This window comes from Neodiprion lecontei, chromosome 1 (assembly GCF_021901455.1).
Source record: "Neodiprion lecontei isolate iyNeoLeco1 chromosome 1, iyNeoLeco1.1, whole genome shotgun sequence".
Classification (NCBI taxonomy): Eukaryota; Metazoa; Arthropoda; class Insecta; order Hymenoptera; family Diprionidae; genus Neodiprion; species Neodiprion lecontei.
Window position 1 is genome coordinate 10,850,090 of NC_060260.1, and position 22,207 is coordinate 10,872,296.

General features: G+C 42.2%; 1 protein-coding gene across 5 annotated transcripts in view; it reads right to left on the reverse strand.

The window, feature by feature from the left end:
• The window catches only part of LOC107226614, a 66,200-nt gene that overhangs the window by 5,697 nt on the left and 38,296 nt on the right, over positions 1–22,207 (reverse strand). For 2 of the 5 annotated variants that reach the window (XM_046746413.1, XM_046746414.1), the window contains exons 3-8: positions 9,290–9,382; positions 4,395–4,529; positions 2,962–3,126; positions 1,163–1,297; positions 494–763; positions 30–404 (exon numbers count right to left, since the gene is read on the reverse strand). In XM_046746413.1, the coding sequence (XP_046602369.1) occupies positions 30–404; positions 494–763; positions 1,163–1,297; positions 2,962–3,126; positions 4,395–4,529; positions 9,290–9,382 (1,173 nt within the window). Of the gene's footprint in view, positions 1–29; positions 405–493; positions 764–1,162; positions 1,298–2,961; positions 3,127–4,394; positions 4,530–5,950; positions 7,238–9,289; positions 9,383–13,333; positions 13,737–17,859; positions 17,929–22,207 lie in introns of those variants that run through there. The other 3 variants (XM_046746416.1, XM_015667491.2, XM_046746415.1) reach the window with 3 other exon arrangements.

Consider the following 22,207-nt stretch of genomic DNA (forward strand, 5'->3'; position numbering starts at 1 on the left):
GCGTCATGAGAAGCCATTTTCCAACTTACCTGGTTGCCAAAAATGTTGTTCTGGATGTCGGTCAGGTTCTGATAGTCGCTGTACGTCCTTCTTTGCGTGTACATATGAGGAGGACTGTCGGGGTTCGGGGTTATGGCCCGCCTCGCGGTGCCGTTTATCGAGGCCTTCTCAGGACTCGGCGTTATCGACCTTCGCAGGTTGTTCTTCGGCGGTGTTTTCAGTCCGTTCCCGTTCGGGAAGGGGGTCACAGTTTTCGGGGCGTTCTCGGTGTTCACCGGTGTTCCACCGGGCGTCGCATACAGTAGTAATAACGGCTGGTATCTCCCTCTTCGGCATTTTTCGACCACCTGCTCCCACCGTGGACCGATCTCCTTCACCGTTGCATCGTCGAAGTATATCCAGACCTTGAAGAAAAACAAGAGGTAATGAGACCACGAAATTAGCATGCCGAAAATTTTTTCACGTTGATTCGCACAATCCTATTACAGCTTACCTTCAGTTTCGTGTGAAAGAAGAAGGTGGAGTAGTGTTTTCCGTAATACGTAACGACACCTACAAGGTTGTGGATGGTCGAAGCACCCCATCGCGAGTCAACCACGCTATGGAAGACGTCGCTTAATCTAAGGCATGTTCCCACTGTCGCGAACACGTCCATGATGTGCTCCAATGACGGCCTTTCGCTGTCCCAGACGACACCAACCGACACTATCTCGGGTCGGTTCATCAGCGTTCGGCAAATTTGGATTTTAGCACCACAGGAACTCTGCAGAGGATCAAAAGCGTTGAGGTTTTAGCATGTGAAGATGTCGTTGAATTAATAATGATAGTATTAAACATTGGGTTTATACTAAGAGTCGATTCCTGGTATCAGTTTTTCGCTTTTTACTTTACCATGGCCAATCACTGCCTCACTAATGATATTTAAACACTTTTCCATGAATGAGTGTACAAACAGGATCTGAAGCTCTTTACTACGAACAGACACTCTCTATGGTCATAATTCCGCGTAAACCGCAATCGAGCTGTTTGAGGTTTCTTACTTTCTTAATGAGTCACCGTTAAAACCTTTGGTGCTGTTATTCCCCTATTCGAAGTATATTTCTTAATATAATTTGACCTCGAAAATGGAAATGAAAACTGAATGAAATAGACGACGTCTTACCGGACAGTCGCGGATGTCTCCCATTCCCCCTGCACGTCGAAGAAGTTGCCCGAAGAGATCCGGACTTGATCTCGATGACTGTGGCGTCTGACGAGCCTGTGACGTCAGAGCTGAGGCTGACACATAATGGACCATCTGTAACGGTGAATGAAATATACAGGCATGTAATTTCACAGAGGTCAGACAGGTGAAGACAAGCTTTCAGGCAAGAATACAATCCATACTGCAAGAAAATAAAACTCTACGTATGCAGATAATAATAAGATAAATAACGAGATTGAAATTAATTGCATTAGTGTAACGATGAATTTTTAGAAAAAACCACATTCACATTTTGCAATTACAATTCGTCAAAAGGCGTTCCAAATTTGTAAAACAGTGAGATTTTTTACAATATTTCATGACGTTAACTTTACCAACTCGAACTTCGTAATAACGAGGCAGGTAAAACGTCTCTTTGATTACCTATAAAAGTAACGTCCATGACCGATGCAAATTGCGTCGGGTAAGTTGTTCACGCTCATTATACATATGTATCTGCTTAGTTGCAGAACCTGATATTCTAGCCAGCAGCATTCGACGACACCTACGCCTGACTGCCAGGATAGAAAAAATGTTTGCATTTTGTGTGTTCACATGCATACGATACGGCGTCGTCATGTATCTTCGATTAGGAAGTACAAATAACGGCTGATTCATTTTTATTTACACGTTCCGCAGCGCATACTGACCCAAAAATGGATTCGACAATAAATTCTCAGACGAAAACTTTGCGCTCATCCGTAACGGTTGAGAAAAACATCGGAGAAAGGGTTCTTCGTAATCTTTCAAATAAATAATCTTTTAAATAAAATCGCTGTAAAAAAATCTTGTCTACGATTTTATCAGCTCGTTCGAAAACTCTATTTCTATGCCGAATCCTTCCCATCGCCTTCATAAACTAAGCTTTCTCAATACTTGGATTACCGGAAAATCCCGTCTCTCTAATCCCGTATAATCCGGAGGGCATCGCGTCCATCAAAGGGTCTGGGTCACCTGGATATTTAAGGGTTTGGCAGGTATGGCTTCAGCTTAAGTCACTCGAGCGATTTCCGGTCTGATCAGCAACAGGAATACCCGATCTTCGTTTATTTTCAGTCTTCGCATTAACCGATGCATCCAATAAACGATCTTGCCTGACTCCTTCGATGAATCGATAAGGCCCGATCTTTCCCAGAGATCAGCACAAAACTCCTCGGCACATGAAAAAAGTTACCTCCGAATTCGCCGACAGTAGAACGTCACTGGGCGAGCGCACAATTTACTCTCTTCGAGTTGTCAGCCTGCGTGGGCGAAACTCGACAATGCTGAGTTTGCAGTATTATGTCTGCGCGTCTTATACCTGCGGACGATCGTGGGAAAAAAGGCAAGCTGCTGATCCCTTTTGGTCGAATGCTTCTCAAAAAGACGCGGATACGCTTTTTCAAACCCATCCTTAATATGAAACCCATGAAACGAACGTATGACTATTTCAAAGTACAAAATTTGCGACCGGGTCAAGATTTTCTAGAAAAAAAAAAAAAAATTCTTTGTATTTGGTTCTTTTTATACAAGTAATTCAAATCAATCTTTACCCATATTCCGTTCTTCAACTCGGAAAGTTTCATTCACTGCTTTGGTACCTGATGAAGTTTGTTCTAATAATAGGACGGTTTTTCCATTCAAACACTCGCAATCAAAATCCTGACAATGAGTTCAGCGACCACTCAAGTGGCAGATTTATCATGGACGCGATAAATTGTACGGAAGTGTTAACCAACCTGGGTGAAAGGTAGCGGTTCCGAAGTCGCTCCACAGGCGCCACAAACGCTCTGCTCGACCAAAGTCATCGCAAACTTTTGATGAGGCACGCAATGTCGGGCACTGCACATGTCCTCCGCCTCGCCACTGGCAATGTGGAGGTGAATTCGCAGCAGTATATTTTCCTAGAACAAAAGAATACCCGCACAATTATACCTCCGTATCAGATTTGAATATGGAGATTGATTTTCTCCTCGAAAACAGATTTGTTTCCTTTCCTTCCGACTTCCAAGGTCCGCGTCGCCACCTAATGCGATTCACGAAACCGTGAATGAAACACCGTCAGATACGCGAGGTGCGTACGTCTCGTGGAGTTACATAATGGTATTACAGAAAAATTTTTTTACGCTAAATTCGAGTCGGTCTCAGGGTGGGAACACCCGACAAGCCGAGACAATGGTAGTCAGTACGAGTGAACTGACCCGAAGTAATCAAGATTTCAAGGCTGGCCGTTTCTTAGATTCAACAAAAGATCGGAGAATTAGTTGAAAACCGTTATTTCGATGATAAAATCTTACTGATTGGCCATGCCATTAGGAAGACTCGGTTCTTGGTGGTTCGTTTTCCAGACCCCGATTCCCCCGATACGAAGTATCGAACAAACTTCAGCCCAGATTTTTCCAACCGTGTTGCTTGCGGTCTAAGAAGAAATATCCGCAACAAATTGAGAAAAAATCTAGGATCAAGTGTGAAGTCGGTGAAATATTTATCTCGCTTATTCACGTAGCAGAGGATCAAACTCGAGCAAGAGAATAATATAATCCAATCTCAGACGCGTATGCGACTCAAAATTATTATAACGGGATGCTTTAAGCTATTCTAATGGTAATAGATGCATCGCGAGACTAATTTTACACCCTCTGAATACACTTCTCACAAGTTGTCCGCTCGAAACCTTCGTGCAGTAAAAAGCACTTTCGGATATCTTTCATTTCGTTCCTTTGTTCGTTTCCGAGGGAGGGGAAACCGAACCTTGAGAGTAAAATGATCGAAACTCCCGGGTAAAATTCAACGTCAAAAGTCAAGATTTATTACCAATTATGTTTTGCTCTGGGAATTCACCATTTCCAGAACGAATAACCCTGCCATAAAAAAGTATAATCTCATGTGATCAAGCTGCCGAACCAAATCCAATAATTGATGTTATTTCCTTTTGCCTCGTCTTTCCAATTATAAAATCACTTACTCGTTACGCTACCGCTAACTGAGATATATATGAGAAAGTCCGAAATTTCTTCAATATAGCGCAACAAACTCATAACCTCTAAACATTTCAATGGCACCATCAGCTCGAGTCTTCCACGAAAACTTTACAACAAGTTTGGCACGATATTCACAAGAGGGTCTTGAACCTGAGAGTTTGAATAATGGATGTAAGGGATGAAATACTTACGAAACATTCTGCGGCGTCGTCCATAAAGCCAAGTTGAAACCGTTGCTGGTCAAGAAAGCTCTCGGCGAGTGCTCGTCGCAGGGCATCGGGTGGCAGTGCGCTTTCCTGGGAGAATTGCAGCTGGGAGAAAAGGTCCTGAAAATAAGCAAACAAGCACAAACGTTGATTATTAATCCCGGTTACGCAAGGGACACGCGTTGCACTCGCATTCCCGAGGGGATGTGTGAGTAACGTGCGTAAGAAACTCTGCACGTTCAATGATCGGCTGCTCGGGGTGGGTATTTGCGATTGATTAGCTTCCACCGCAGCTGACGAGATCGGTGATCAGTGGCCAGAACTCAATTACCACTCGCAGGAGTCTCGTTTGCAACTGAAGCGTCGACATTCTCAACACTTCCGCTGATCAGCCGACGTCGCCTTTTGTGGTCATTCCGTGGCTCCTGATTGACGGGATATATATTTAACTAGGATTTTCGCATTTGGCTAACAAATTCGCGGCGACTGCTGCAGCGTTTATGTAACGCAACTCGCGGTGCCGCTGCGACATTCTCTGATCGTGAATGTGGTGGTGGCATTTGTTGACTCGCCGTGTTTAATGTGTGGTAATTTATCGGCATTATATGAATGGCTATAGCTCCTTGCACAAATCTTTCGCAATGCTGTATGGAACGTGTAGAAAGTATAATACAAGCACGTAGATTACACTGCAACGGTGGTCGAGTATTATTTTGTGTCGCTACAACCGCCGGTGATACAGCTGCGGGACGTCGAAAAGGTCGAATCAATTTAAATCTGTGAACGATTCCTTGAACTAATAATGAAAAGTATAATGATAAGTATACGTAGTATAATGAAAAGTAACCGAATCATTGAGTATTTGTAACTTTTTTTTTCAAACCAACTCTTCTGACAGAAATCAATTTTCTTATATCCATAATGGAGATAGTGACTTAGTCTCATTTTCTTCTACTTCTAACGATTTTACAGAAATGAATCACCAATATCTGATTTCAAATATTTCAATAGAGAGGCAAAAAAACGGAGATACTTTTGCAGATGATAAATTTCGATTCTTATAACTTTTTTCTTTACTTTTCAATGTTTTTGTTTTGTAATGAATGGTAACTCAGAGTTTCAATATGAATTTTTCTTACTCCATCTCGTGATGCGAAATGACGATGAAAAAAAAAAATAATAAAATAAAATACCACTTTTGAATATTGAAAAAGAGTATTAATAGATTATATAAGAGAAAGTTTTCTGACAAAAGATGACAATGAAAATGCCGAGCGTTCAGTCAACTCATCTGTAAACGATTACGACAGAGACAAGGCGAGTGTTGCGGTACGCGAGTAGAAAATTACCTATAACATCTGCGTGGCGCGTACTACGTGATCTCAATATGGGTCCGTTACAATAATTACATGGATTTTGAAGAATTTGTATCATATTTCGCATGCCATCCCCGCTCCTCGAGCCTCGGGATATCCACATGTTCAGTAATGGGTCTGGTGACGTCTGACCCAAAAATCGGTGTCGAACAGTCGTTGACTTACTTTCTTTAAATCCTTCAAATCGATTCCCGCCGGGGAATCTTCTCTTTCCATACCGCTGTCCTCCTCCTCCTCCTCCTCCTCCATTTCGCATGAAGTACCAAAAATTCTGTTATCATCGTCTCGAAATTCTTTGCTATCCCCCTGATCTCTGGAAGCGAAACCTGATGTCGTCGTCGTCGTCGACGTCGCGGTCGACCGAGACGTTAAAGGGTCCTGACGAACCTTTATCCACTTCAACATCGTCGATATAAAACTTTTCGCAAAGACACTCGACAAATTTTTCACCTCTCGTACAATTTTCCGTCTCTTTTCTTCTCTTATCTAAAATCCCCGCGGATACTCGTTACGCGACGTTTTCGATCTCTGACACTCGTGACCAGCTTCCTCGTACAACAGACACGATGGCGAGGCAGAAATCCCCGGAGAGACATTCCGATGATTGTTTAAAACGAAACGTCTCTTATTATTACCGACGCGGATTACAATTACGCGTCTGAAATTCCAACTTCAAAGGAACGTCGCACCATCTTTTTTGAAGAGCTTTCGCGAGTATTTGTTCCGCTAGTTCGTCAGCAGGTACCTGCAGATAACGTCACTTGGATTGGTCCTCCACGTCTCGTTGGTTACACGTCAAGTCTGTCATATCAGCGTGAAGGAAAAAACTCGCTTCTTTATCTGCGCTTAACATCACGTACGTATATTTACTCGCCGCGGTTAGTTTTGATAAGACGTTCCTCGCCACGCGGCTGGCTATGACGAACGAGGAGAGGGTAAAAAAAGAAGCGGAAAAGGAACCGCAGGGCAAACTTTCAAGCCCCCACTCAACCTGCACACAATATCCACTTGCATAAGAAAAAAAATACACCTGCTACGTATCCCTTATCACAAACACAACACAAGAGACACTCTCCTCTGCAGTCAGCACGATCCTCGCTATACGCTCCCTTCCAAAGGCCTAGTACGGACTCTGAACCACACGGTAAAAAAATCTCCAGTGAAAACAAGACACTCGTAACACCTGTCTAAGAACCATATGGAAAGCTCAGTTCCAACAAGTGCGGAAAAGAAACTTCTCGACAATTGACGAAAGGCTGTTGTCCCGATCCACACCCTAGCGTTTTATTGTACTCGCACAAACCACGTGATCGTGATTCGGACACGTTTTCTCAAATTACGAAAAAGGGCCGCAGGTAGCGCGGTGTGCTTCAGGTTGAGTAACCTGCAGGGAGTAAAACGGCGCCGATGCAAGCACTCCACGTTCTACTCCGGCTTGCGTACCTGGTGGCAGCAGCTTGCGGAGTGCCGAGTAAGTGTCCCCACCCTCGGTGCCACTGACTCGAGATCTACTCCCCTGTCCGCCCCCTGCACACCTCCGCAATAGATCTCGAAGAACCGCGGGGCGTGACGTCACTAAGCACCAAGACAGACGCCCCCGTGCAGCCGAAGAGCGTACACCTACATGGAGACACACGCTCGCCGTCGTCGAGAGAAAGAGCGATCACTCAAGACTAGGACCGAGACCGACTTAGCCTCGCGTCGCCTTGCTCACCTTTTTACGACTCGCGAGAGACGAGGTGGGAGGTGAATCGTAGTAGTAATACGCTCTGAAGAAACCCGAATGGAAGGAAGGAAAGCCGAGAGCCGCCTTTTTCTCGAGGTCCGTAGCGGGCAGGCTGCGCGGTCACGTATGAATGCAATCGTTATCGCAAGTTCCCGAAAAATTTCACCACCGATCACCGCCTCCTGACAATATTCGAGGAACATTTGAACGGCCCCAAAGTCGGGCTGATAGCGAAACTCAGTACGATTCTCATTTCCGTTTTTGGCCTTTCCTAAAACGGTACTCCGTAGATTTGAAAACCTAGATTTCCGCGATTACCAACGCGGGTCGCACACGTTCCACTCGCTTCGTGAACCGTTGTGAATCGTAGGTTTAAGTCCTCCAACGGTGCCCGGGATTTTTCGAATTTCACTTTCCTTATTCACCGTCGGCCCTCGATCAACGCAGGTAGTTTTCGAGCCCGCATTCGACACGGTGTTTGAGGGTGTGAGGCAGGTGCGCTCCGAGTTTCACCCCGGCGATTCTCACATGGCACACGATGCGGCCTCTGTTCTCGTCTTTGTTCCTCTTGAGAATAGTATTCACCTGTCCCTTTCTATCTCCAGCTCGGTGGTAATCGCGGAAAAATGGCCGCACTCGTGGTTTTTTTTTTTTTTTGAAGAAGAAGAAGAAGAAGGACAAGAAGAAACGGATCCTGCGGAACCGGGGGAACAAAGGGCGTCTGATCGCGGTGAAACCTGGGGTTCGCCGGGCGTCCGAAGAAATAGGCGTCCAGGCGGATCAGGCAAAAAGCTCGTGCTACTCGACGCGGAGGGACCGACAGCCCGGAACGACGCAGACTCCCTAGCTAGCAGCTTGGCTCGCTTGGGTCCATCGGTCGGGGCCCAACGTGACGCCAGAGCTCCGTAAAACCTTCGACTCTCAGCCAGCGGCGGTAGGCCGACGACCAATAGCGTAAGCTCCACCAACCTCGAGAATCTTGCACCGGAGAAAGGAGTCGATTCTGGCTCGAGGCCCCGTTACAACTTCCTATCGATATAACAATCTCGAGTACTCTATTATACTACGTATACGCAGTCTATGCTTGGTCCCTAGATATTTCTACGTACGATCTATGCCGGCATGAGTTTATACATTCTTTTCATTAAATATTTTTTTCATTCAAATGAAACACAGTTTTACACAATTATTTTTATCCAAAAAGTCCCCAGTTTGTTACGCACCTGCAGTTTTTCTTCGACAGATGAAAACCGACCGTAACGATATTTGACGACTGTATAAATTGAAAAGCTTTTTTTATAATTTAAAAATCACTCCGTGAAAGGCGAGCCTTTTAAGTGGAGGAAATTTTAAACGGAGTTCTTTAAACCCAGCCACCCTTGAAACGCTCGTGCACTTGAGATATTATTATTTTTTCAAGTCGAGGGCCACGAGAGTGTGACAAATATCTGAGGCCTAATGTTTCTTCGTTACATATACGTTGAGAAGGTTTTTATCATTGCTGATATTTTAATGTCACAAGTTTCGACCGAAAGGTATCAAGCTCACGGTCATTGCATGTATAAAATAAATTAACCTCGCAGGAAGTTCTGTACGATAAGATAAAACCATATGATTATTTTATCACACGCGCATTTCCATATTCTTATGTAACAACGGAAATATGAATCTACACAATTTTGAACTCCGCAAAAACTGTAGAAGTACGTTACGTTCTAATTTTTTTTTTGCCCGCAGGAATTCAATACGATTGATTAGTATAAGTTCTCTGTCCTTACCTTCAAAGCGCAAAAGATGCAAGACTCTCGCATGCAGGCATGTCCAGAAAGTTCGCGAAAACTGCGTCGAAAGATGTCGAGGTGCCACAAGACCTGAAATAAAATTAAACGTACCATTTTAGCCCTTTGAAAGACGAATGACAAAATGTACAGATAAGATTCTCTCGTTACGATTACAGGCTTTGACGCACAATCATTCGATCAAAAATTATACCTTTGAATCCAGTTCAATTTGAAGAATCCTACAAAATCTTATAACAAGTGCAATTGGAACAAATTTCAATACGATAAAGATCAAATAACTCTCCAACTGCGGCGATGAAAATTGCAGCTTGCTGGCAAACTAGCCAGGATAAAATTTCCACTGACAACACGTTTCTTCGATTATGCAGAATATTATATGAAATAACTCATTTTTCACGTTCGTCGTGAGTTCATATTATTTATTTATTTTCGTTCGTATACATAAAGCGATGAATCAGTGGCAAAATCAATGACCGTGAAATAATGTCTTTCTCGCTACGATAAAACTCACGTTTTAATTATTCGCGCAAACGATAGTCGCGACAAAAAAATAATGTGCTCGTTTAAAACCTGTAATCAGGATGAACAGATCCAAACGTCAATTTCCGTTCCTTGCCTGGAGGATTTAATTATATCACTGACTAGCTTTGCGGACATTTGTAAGAACTTAAATACCGAATGCAAGCAGACCGCTATTACATAGTAAAATAAGGAGAATCATTGTCAGCCGGATGATTGAATAAGGCGCATCCGCAGGGCGTCCCGAAGGCAGAAACGTGACGGAACCGAGCGATCGAGGAACGGAGACCAAGTACACGATGACTGTAAGTGATTTCGACGACCGAGTAAGGCGCTCACCGCGAACCGGCGAACCAAAAATAGAACCGTAAGTGGTTCTCCTACCTGCGAGGCTAATACTAATAATTGCTGATTACGAATAAAGTAAACTGTCGCTTCCGATGGGCTGCCTTAGAGGCAACAACCGAATCGGACTGTTTCGCCCGGTTCGAATAGAGTCGTAAAAATATGTTTGCTTTCAATTTTTAACTCCGTCAGATGATCGAGGGACTGCAATGAATGAGAAGAAAATGAACTTATTTTCGTGGAAGGTAAACCATTTGCAAAAAACTGAAGCCTTTTCAAGATAGAAGACAGTGCACTGAAAGAAATTTTTAGTTCCGGTTACCGCTCAGTCCTTAACTATTTTAGTTTTTTACCACAATCGAAAAATATAGTTATACGTAGAAAATGAAAATTAGTTTTGTAGCTGTCACCGGAAAGTCTAGTATCCGTTACTATTCTTCCTCATTACGATCACTGTTGCTATATTTTCTTGTTACTGTTGCGAAAATTTATGCTTGTGCAACAATAAATTGATGTTAAAGCCTTGTTTGATTAAAAAAGTGGAGTAAACCTAAGAAATTGATTTTGCCTTGCAATTACCAAAAAAGAATCGACGATAGCGCAAAATGGTTAGGCGTACCTTGTTTTTCGTAATTTCAACAATATTCGAACAGTTCTTTTAACGATAGCTGTTTTACTGAATTTTTCTAGTTACTGTAACAAATGAAATTTTTCTCAGTGTGTCCGTAATTTTTTGAAAAACGCTAAGATAGTACAAATATCAATGTGATCCAAGTCTTTCAACTAATTTTCGATACTTGTAAAACAAATATAACGTATGTAAAACCGCGGACATTTATAGAACCCGTGACAAGTAAAATTCTTTCTTGACGTTTGGACTATTTTTCATACGTTTGCGATTGTAAATAATAACGCAATATTTTAAACTCGTGAAACGTGAAATCGTTGCAAAACCGCACCGCGTGTCGAGTTTTTATACGTGCCAATGAATTGTCCCAGCTTGATTGAAACCAAAAGTTGATGTTCGACTCCGAACGATTAGGTATGTAATTCTTTGGGCCAGTCCGATTCGACAATTTGAAAGTCGCGTGGTTGGACTACGCTGTGTACTAGAAGAACCGTTAGTTAGATAGTTAGACGTCCACGCTGACCAATGCTAGCTGGCTAGGTAAGCCTTTGGTGCGTAAGTATAGTACACGTTCTATTTGGCATCCGACGAGGTCCCCGCACACTTATGCGTTATAAACACACGTTAACGCTCGTTGAGACGTGTGCGTGGAGTCCAACACCTTCGTACACCACCAGTTATGCCTGTGTCTCAACATTCTAAGGTGTAACTGCTCAGGCTGCATGGCATATGGGTACAATATGATACCTGGTAGTCGGTAATAATTGCAGCAGCGTACTCGCAACTATATCCATGTGCATATGTACGAGAGTATTCTGTTGAAATGCCGCGAGATTGTTTTCGATCGAAGGACAACTGCTTGGGAAATTCTCGCATATATTTTGCCTGATATTATGTTTACACCGCGGAGGAAATTCATCGTTTATGAATGAGTGTTATTGCTGATAGGGTATCGTGTAGCAACATTGGTATTTCAACAGTTAAGTCTTCGACGAATCTCAAAGCTTTGATGCTACTGCAGAGATATCTGTTTGTGGCAAAATATGACAACGAATGCTTCTTCAATTGATTGGCTTCAAAATTATGCAAATTCAATTGAAAATTTTATGAAATTGAAAGCTTGGAATATGACTAAGAAAATTTACCCATCACAATTTTTGTATCAATAATTTTTCATTATTATTATTGGATGATAATTATTAATTGCATTACATGCTCTAAATATACGACATTTTGGCATTCTGAGAATCGCGCGGCTCAAGCAGAATTAGAATATATGCAACGTTAAGAAAAAATATCGAAAACTGATGCTGATTACTTCCCTCAGATATTTTTGACTTTTTTCACCTTGTTTGAGGGTTCATTTATCATGAAAACTTTATAAATCATTTACGAAGTTTTCTTCATTATAAGAATAGCAATCAACCTTACAAATTTGGTTCACTTGATTGGAATGGGGTGCGTAAATTTGAAAAATATTTCCATATTCTAAAAATAAAGTTAACGATTAGTCAAAATCAAAATATTTTCGCAAACTATCAGCGATTGATGCATTCGCCCATCCGTAAAACTTACAATTAACAGCAACGGTTGAGTTGTATGTTTGACCTATTCAGTGCAAATAGTTTCATAATAATTTTATTACCGTTCTCAATGAAACGCCTAGACACGCTTCATATGATCTGAAATAAATTGAAAGGTGGAAAGATAATCAATTTACTGTGAATGTGCGCATTAATCACATCTAGTTTCAACGATTTTCAATCAGGCAATAATTCTACTCCCCATTTCAGCGGTCGAGTTTATAACAGCATGCTTATTTCGGAGTCTGGCAGTTGTTCGACGCATGATTGCTCTCCATATTTCCTAACTCAACAATATATTTTGTGACAAGGGACGAAAGCGAAGCAACTGTGAACCGCGAATGCGTGAATCCATATCCTTACAACACTAAGATGAAATCGGCTACTTTCGTCTCGCTAAACTGCTAAGCAAACTTCAAGAGCCCACTTTTCGTACACTCGTGATAAATATTGTATTTACCAAAATTTCTTACACGCCTTACACTACTGGTCCCACATTCTCACATCCACGCAACAATGGCTATATATTTTGTTTTTTCTCTTATTATAAGCGTCCGATTCCATTCTCTCTCTTTCTCTCGCTTAGATCCCGTTCTCTGCCGTTGAACAGAGCAATGAGTGAATCGAAGTCAAAACGAGAATCAATCATTTGGAAGGACCAGAAGACGTTGACACACGCGATTTCTCCCATCGCCACAAGATAAGACTTTAAATAAACAAAGCGCCGAGATCCTTGACTCGGCACGTAGTCCGATGTGGTTAACGGGAAGAAGACCGAATCGTGAGAATGACGGATCTCCAACCAACAATTTCCCCAGACCCTGACTCTTCAAACTCTAGTATAAAATCATCGGGACAAAAATCCGGAACAAGAGGTAGTAGAAAGATTTCAAAAAGAAACCAAAATCCCACATGCAGCTGTACAGATGACAATATAAAACGAACCTTGGCGATCTGGAAGAGCGCCTGTCTCCTGACAGGTTTTTCCTGCTTCATCCTTGCGCGTACAGGTGTCTGAAGTCCCTGCGAGATTCGAAGGAATATTGTTCCGTCAAATGTTGGGCCCGCGGTTCGGCATCGCGTCGGATACGACGCAAAAGCGATAAACCAACAACAACAACAACAACAAGCAACAATGAAAACGCGTCGTTCCTCCTCCTCTCTCTCTCTCTGTCTATCTATACTCGGGTTCTCTGGCGCGGGCGTCACTCCAACAATGCCCGGGTTGGGCCTTCGGCCGCGAATCGAACGACGCCAGCGCCCGATTCCCCGCCGGCGGACAGGTTGGCAACTAAACTCAAAGCTCTATACTCGAAGTAATGCTCGCCCTGTAGCAAGCCGCCGATTTCCGGGCCCCGCGACGCCTCGGTCCTCGGTTGTACTACACGCTACTACGCGGCCTGGCGCGTTCGGGCCTCGGGCCGGTTCGTTGCGGCCATTTTTACTACGGGGCCTGATCTCGCGTGGGTGGGGGACGCAGGGTTCACCGACAAAGGGGGCCGGAGGGGGAGAATTTTACGCTACGATACGCTCTCACCGAATATCCCCCCTTCTCTAACCTTCTGGGTTACTATAATGTATGGTTGCGCAATTATCGCGGACAATTTTGTTGTCCCCCTGAGACATGGTTCTGTTCAAAGGTTGTAGGTTTGTACGCTGGTACCAGGAATCAGGGATGCTTGTTTCAATTCATTATTTTGTCATGTTACAACTTTGGGAGGGGGGGGGGGGGGGGGGGGGGGCGTTTTGCGCTGTTGATACAAGTGGGTACAACTCGAATTTCGTAAAATCGTTCCGATGAATGGAAAACTGGTTTTCAAGCCAGTTTACGATTAATCTTAACATCGTTCGATGGTTTAATTTTTTTGCCGTTTATAATGGAAATTAGTGATCTTAATGCACGCTTGCCAGCGGAATTTTAAAAACTTTTTACGTAATCTGTTTGTGGCGTCTGTTTTTCGATAAGTCCAAAACCCAAACTGTATACTATCAACAGAACATTAAAATTTTTCGTCGAACAGTGTATCCGAAATAATACTTGTACCGACTTGGTATTTCGTCTTCTTTTTTTATTGAAAGAACCAAAATTCTCGTATCCCAATATTGGAGTTTGATGCGTTTCGCTACGTAATAATGGAATATCATAGCAATGACTGCTGTGTAATTCGCGCCATGATCAAGTGTCTATTACATTTCATTACAAGCATTTTAGTAACTGCAGAAAAAAGATTCGACGAATCAGATGAAGTCTGAATACATGAAAATTCAATTTTTCATGCTCTATGAGCACTGTCCAAAAATTTCTGGTAGTTAACAAAAGTGATCACACTTTATCCGAATGACAAAAATGTTATATTTTCGGTAAAAGTCAAGATGGAGACGGTACAGCGTATTCGATTAACATTGGATGCATGTAATCATGTCGACTTGGACATGGGATGCGATTCCGGAAACTCATGCGAGATCATATAATACTCGTATTTACATAAAACAGCAAAACTGTTCCAGACCAAACATCCACCGACTCAACATATTTTACGTCAAGGGCTTTGACCACGACAATGATTAGTAGGGAAAAATTCACAACCCGGATATAAGAATACATATTACACGGTATAAGATCTGTCGATCATAAATCCCAGATCGTATTTGAATACAGTACAGAATATACCTTGAAAACAGCCTTCTGACGCGCTTCAGCAAACCCGGTAACCGCATTACGGTATCTTAATACAAACGGACGAAATTTACCTCCATGTAGATACTATTTGCCTTGTTATGTTATAATTCATGATAAGAACAGAGGAAGCAAGCTGGATGCATGTAACATTAGAGGAGTTCATTGCACTCTGAAATATCAAGAAGATTGATTTTATTGCATAATACCTTCGAGATTTCGTAATGTCACAAACAATTTTGAGGATGGAAGAAACTTGGCGCGATCATTTTTATCAAAAAGCCTAGAAAACCGCTCAAAATTGCACTGCTCTTTCAGCAAACTCCTTTCTTAGCAGCGTAATTTATATATATATATATATATATATAAAACACAGCGGCGTCCGGTCGTACTTGAAAAGATTTCGAGTAACATAAAACTGAGACTCGGATAGCCGAGAGGCGAGTTAAAAGGTCACAGACGGTTCTCAGAATCGGTTGAATCTGTCGAGTCTCAAAGCGTACAATGGTTAGGCAGATCATTTCTGGTTCGCAGGCCCAGCCTGCAGGACCCTCGGCAGTCTGGATAGTGTAAAGATCTCGGGAACAGCGTGACCGTGTCTAGGGGTCTCGGATAATTGCAGTGATTCCTTCTCTTTCGGTATACATCTCTTTTCTTTTCTCGTTTATTTTTCTTCCTAGGAGCCGTTGCCTCGGTCAAGCCGAGGCCCATTTTCGGCGCTGTCTTGAGATATCTCCGTTTCTTTCAAGTATTCCTCCTTACGGGGAGGTACCTTGATACGTATCATGAGACGAGAGACAGACCTACTCAAAATTCCGTATCGGGTTCCCCCCCTTTGCGAAGAGGCGTGAGAACACCGAAGATTACACTCCGACGCTCTTGCGTAGATGCGTGGGTGGGAGTTGTACGACTTACAGATTTTTCTCAAAATCGAGTTAACGCGTCACCGGATATCATCTTTTTCCCAGGCACCACTGATGCTGTAATAATTGCCCCGGCGAGACTGCTGTGAATTTATTCGTCGCCAAATTCACCTCGTTTCGCGTGGGTGCGCCATTAACAAATGTCAATACACCGATTCAAGACTTACCAAACGCTTGACGATCGCTGTTTTTACTCAAAGCTCGCGCTTTTACGTTAAATTATTCCACACGGAGATCAGGTTTTACATATTTGCTCAAATGTAAATATTCATTGAATCTTGTAGTAATTTTTAACTGTCGTTATTGTGTGAAAACATTGAATATATACATCGTTTTCGGGGACTGTACAGGACTTTTTAAATCCCCGTAAAACGTGGACTTTTGCAGCATCATTTGACTATGACAAACGAAATAGAAGGAAAACAGATTCAATAACGCGCTTAAATTCTTCCAAAGTTACGACTCTTTAGCCTCGTGATAAAAATCTGCGATACGAAAGCAGAGCCTTTTTGATTGAGAAGTTTGTCCGATCTCAATTGTTAGAATCTGCACCGCTTTGAAAAAGGAAGCTTCTATTATGCAAACAGGTACATCCTTGCGAAATCTCTTTTGCGTAGCTCATTTGAAATCGAATTTCTACAGCCTTCTTGATCGATTATAGAGGAAGAGATACACGGCAGATACGTCAGCGCGAAGCGAAAGGCTTCAAAGAACGTTTTGCATGGATAAGTTTTGCTGCAGCACTGCGCGTAGCCAGCTGGCTCATCTTCGTTCTGTAAGATTGCGAAATATCGTCCCCGAGAAACCTGCGGCAGTCGCAGTTTCCTTATACACATAACATAGCTTACTCCTGGCTGTAATTCAAACCATATAGATATATATCATTTGGCAACAGAACTTTTAGTCGGGTTATAACGATTTATCGTACCGTCGTACGTTCTCGGTTTGTTACGCAACGACGAAATGTTAACCGTGTAACTCCTGCACTTCCTAAAACCGTTACGTACTTATTTTGCACTGTCTTGTTAAGATGACTGAGTTTACCGATATTGTGCGAAGGGATTTGGAAAATATTTGGCGGGATTTCTTTTCCCTGACACAAATCACCCCAATAACAAGTAATCTCAGAACGAAGAGACTATACTATAAGAACAACTGAAATTTTCAAAACTTCAACACGGCGAATCCGTTCAGCAAACCCAAAAGCTGTTGCGTAACGTTTTTTAACCGTATTCGAGCAATTCTTAAATTTTTGTCCACCATGTTAGATCCACCATCTTGAATTTCCAAAAGCTTATTTCAGATTCGTAGTCAGCGATCCAAGAAACCATGGAAGACCATCTCGTTGTAAAAGTTGACTGAGTGCAACAATGTGCGACTCAAAGATTTAATGCCTTAACCTTCCGACTAACTTGTTTTCGGTCCGAACCAAATTGCGAGTTCGATTCTATACGTATCATGTGAAAATGACCGGCGATTTAGCCAACGTGTGAAAATAGATTTATTGTCACATAACTCGCACAGAATCTAGCTCGTATTTCGTTTCGGACCGAAAAGAAGTTAGCCGGAGGGTTGAGTCGTTAATGAATATTACTGTACCTTGGAAACAGGCAACAACAATCAGTCAGGTAAAAAACAGAAGAAAGAAGAATGAAAAACGAGCCCAGAGGGTCTTTGGGCTGGAATTCCCGAGAGACCTGCGTACGCATGATCCATCCGACTTATGATGCTCGGCCATTTGCTTAGGCGCTGGTCGAGGGTGGAGGTTTACTTTGGGCTGCGCTAACAAAAGTAGCAAGGTGCATCGTTCGCCCCTATCCAGACAGCCAAGGGCAGGTAGATTTATGCGCCCAAACCTAAACGCCCCTTACCTGTTTTCGGCTCCGTGAGCTCGAACCTAACGACAGGTTGACCTGTCTCGACATTCGGTGCACGGATTATAGGTGTTGGCACTCGGGAGAGCAGGAGGGCCCATGGCCATCCTTGTACTGTACGGTGTGGTGTACCTGTTCACCCTTCTTTACAGTTGTTCAATGGCACAAGCGTAGCTGACAGCACCAATGACTGCACTGAGGAAAATGTAATTTGTTATGTATAGTTGCTGGAACATTCCAGTCGAATGCTCAAACCTATCGTTACGATATTACGTTTCAATACCGTTGGAATGGAATCGTAAGAAAATGTGGTATGTGTAACTATTTCGGCACTGTTAAAGTTCATCAATATCAGTTTAATGTTCCACCAGGATCAAATTGTGACTATAGGTACGAAAAAATAGTGTACGAATAACCGTAATTATGAGAAACAGCAACACGTACTATTTTCTCTGATTACAGCTACAAAACTCATCCTCATTTTGTACTCTAGGAACCGTATTTTTTAATTGTGATGAAAAACATTTTCGATAAACTCTTGACGACTGTATAATAGCCAAAACTAGAAATTTTCTGTCGCTGACAAAAATAACCAGTTCCCAATGACGATTCCATTTTTAGTTCAATATTGATTGGTTTATAGGTATTCATTTTTATACCATGAATTCAATTTACGTTTGATCTACTTCGTAATAAAATATATAGAATTAGCACCTACTCAAGATATTCACCTTATATATTTCTTGAACTCTTCAATAGTATACAGTCCATAAATTCAAGGTTTTTAGAAAAGGTATGAAAAAAAAAATACCACTCGAGTTGATTTTTCCAAATTTTCTATCATTTCACTGACGATATAGGATAAAAAAGGATACCGAATTTTCTCAATATTGAATTGGTATTAATCGAAATATTTAACGAAATATTTTTATTACTAAAACCAAAAAAGTATGCTGTTCGCATCCCTTGTTTCATTTCAATTTCCTCTTAAAATAATCGGAACTTCCGCTTGTTCGCTTAAACAATGAATCCTCAAATGTATCGCTATTTATCTTTCTACTCCGGTAAAAGATCCTGAACAAAGATAAAATTTGCCGAAATTTGCATGTAGATACAAACCGTTGAGGAGTACTGAAGATTAAAGATTTCAACACCTTCCGCAGAACGGTACCGAAATACGCATGCCTAAATACGTATCCAAAAACCGATTCTGCACGTTGTTAATCAACTTGTGATTGGGGTGCCAGTTTACTTAATTTTTTCTTCCTTTACCAGTCGTTCAAACTTATCGCCCCACCCATCTACTCCTATCCGAACGATCTGAACAAATTATATTCCCCGGCGTTTTACATGCACTAATTACTTAATCTGAAACGACTTTCCTACTTCAAGACTGAGTCTGTTTCCACTTGCTGGGAGCGTAAAAATTCAGTGATTCAAAAAACGCGATAAGCATGTAATAAATTTAGCTGATGATATTTTGTGAAAATTTCCAAAATTAGACATTTTGAATATTTTCCCGACCAATCTATCAAACATGACAAAATGCATAAAGAGCCCTGAATCCTTGGGTTTCTGATGAACGAAATTCTAACATCACGCGTGAGACGGCAATGTTACACGTATATACATACATACATGAACAAAAATTTGTTAAAAATATACGGCGCCTGCTGCCGGGTGAAAATCAAGGAGCAGATAATTGAAGATGGGTCTGAAAAGTGGCTCCTCCGAGGACGGAGCCTCGATGTAACCTTTCTTTTCTGGTCCTGCACGACTACTCTGTAGCAGCATCCCATCTCCCCGATGAGTTCACGTTGAGTAGATGCGTCCTCGCTCACCAAGTGCCGCGCGCACGTGCGACGATCAAAAAGGAAGAAAAAGAAAAAGAAAAGGAATAAGAAGAAGAGGAAGAGGAATAAGAGTACAAAAAGAACGACGCAAAACTGGTTCTCCTCTTCTCACCGTCTAGAAACTTCGTCTTATGGTATAACCCTTGTACCAACGCTTCTATACATCGGCATAATTATAGACGTACACAAGGCTTTGGTCTAGTAGTCATCGTGAGCCTAGGAACAATCTTGCCGATATTTTACACGCGAAATCATTTACACAAGCATAAATCGCATGCACTCTTATGCCTGAGTGAAGTTTTTCTCCCCGTAATTTTTTGCCGGAGTTGATGAGAAGGATGTAGATATATTTTTGTATTTGAAAAAAAAAAAAAAAATTTCTTTAGCTAGTCCTACACTCCTGCTTGACTGACCAAAATGACACTCGTTCCAGATTTTCGAGTTATTCGCGTTAACGAAAAAGTGCAATAAATTTTTCTTCACGCCCTACGTGATGAGTGGAAAAGACAACCCCGGTCCATTTTTTGTCTTCACATCGTTATGAAATTCTGCTTGACTATGCAAGCTTGTTGCTTACGAACGATTCATTTAATCCTAATTCGGAAAAAATCTTCACCCATTTTACAATACGGCGTACAAATTGAGCGTCGATCGTCTTACGTAAAAAAATGTGATTACGGGTCGAGTTGAGAGACGAGATGGTGGGTGAACGAAAGCAAAGTAAACGGATCGTTTGATCAAGAATGAAAATTTCGCAAGTGAATCTTCAGCTCCCTTCAGCCGATTCTTATTCAACGTAAATAATTCCAGTGACCCGTTACGAGGCTAGAGGCTTCTGGCCTAGGAGTAAATATCGACGGAGGATGGATCGTTAATCACACGCGGTGATCCGAGGTGAATAATGGTGAATAATATAACGTATATTCAACGTCGAGCCGAGTCCCTGACGCGAGGCTATCGTAGTACGACGTGAAGGAGGAAAGTGAACGAGAGAAGGAGGACGGAGGAGGACCGGTTTACTCTCCGAGTGACTCTAGTCGACAACCGGCAGGGGGCAGCCATCCAGCAGCACCCGGGGCACGCTAGCCCTGTTACGAGGAAACCGGTTCCGAGATTCGAACTGGAGTAAAAGTTTATCGCAATACACTCGCGCCCCGAAGATCGGAGAAAAAACTTTCCTATCCCGCACACGACAATGGACGATAGACTGACGGCCCTTTCCTCCCCTTCCAAAAACGAAAAACAACCGGTGACAATCGACACAAGCAAGTAACGAGAAAAAACATTCGTCAGATCGGAGATCGGTAAGCAAAAGCTGCTGGTTGTTGCAAAGAGACAAAGAACTCGGTGGGATTGACCAAAAATTTATACTCCTTGTTAAGTTTATTACGAAATAATCGGACATTGAATACTTATCGTGTTATCGAATCCGTAAACTAAGAAAGTCTCGTCGATAATGCTCAAATGTATGCAAAGTACCGCAGTTATAAACAAGAGCTTGGATATCGATGCTTTATTTCGAATCTTGTGAATACAATTACAAATCTAGTAAATTTGTCTAATTTTACTCTACGATATATTATTTTATTCAAAAGACTATTTTGCACAAAGCCATTGGAACACATTTTTTATTCGGTAGGAAATTCAATGTCGCCATTTGTTTATCACAATCGAAATTGGTGCAATATTGTAAAATTAAACATCTAACGATACCAACGGGATAAAACAAAGTCTTACAGTAAATTTGTGGAAATCGAACAAATCTACTATATTTTTCGCAATTTCGAAGTGATTGAAAATTGGACATCTTTTGTTTACAATTCCTGGATCAATTATTTTCATAATTCTGAAGAGATCGTCATGACTTACAGATAAAATAATCTGGCAATGACTCCAACGTACGACAATCTCGAATAACATCGACAAGTATCAATTTTTGGCAAACCTTAACCTCCTTACTAGGTTTTCCAAATCCCGTTGGTGAAAATCGAGGTACTACACACAAAACGCGCGGGATCTTTTCCGGCGTCGGCGTCGGCAGCTTGGTTTCCTATTGGTCGAGTGGTTGGCAGGAGAGTTCGGCGAAGGAAACGGTTGGATTTGAAAGACCAATCGGCGGAGGATCTTGACCCGCCACCATCTTGGCTCGGGCCTTGAGTTCCTGGTCCTTGCTGAGGAACAGAAGAGGGGGGCGCAGGACAAACCGACAATCGGTTTGTACACACGGAGCTTTGAACTGGTTCTCGTACTCTCGTACGATCGAAGTACGGACCGGTCCACTTTGGTGCTCTGCTTAATTTACCCCGCAAATTGATCGTACGGTCGATTTTCGCGCGAACTTAGTCGATCTGGAGCGTTCAAAGCCCTCGGGCACCAAACGTGAAGCAGCAGAGATCTTTTTCATTGTCGGTAGCAAATTATATTTCGTTTATTATTATCATTTCTTACTAGCTTTTCGAACGGAGTTATTATTGACCGCTACTACCTTGCTT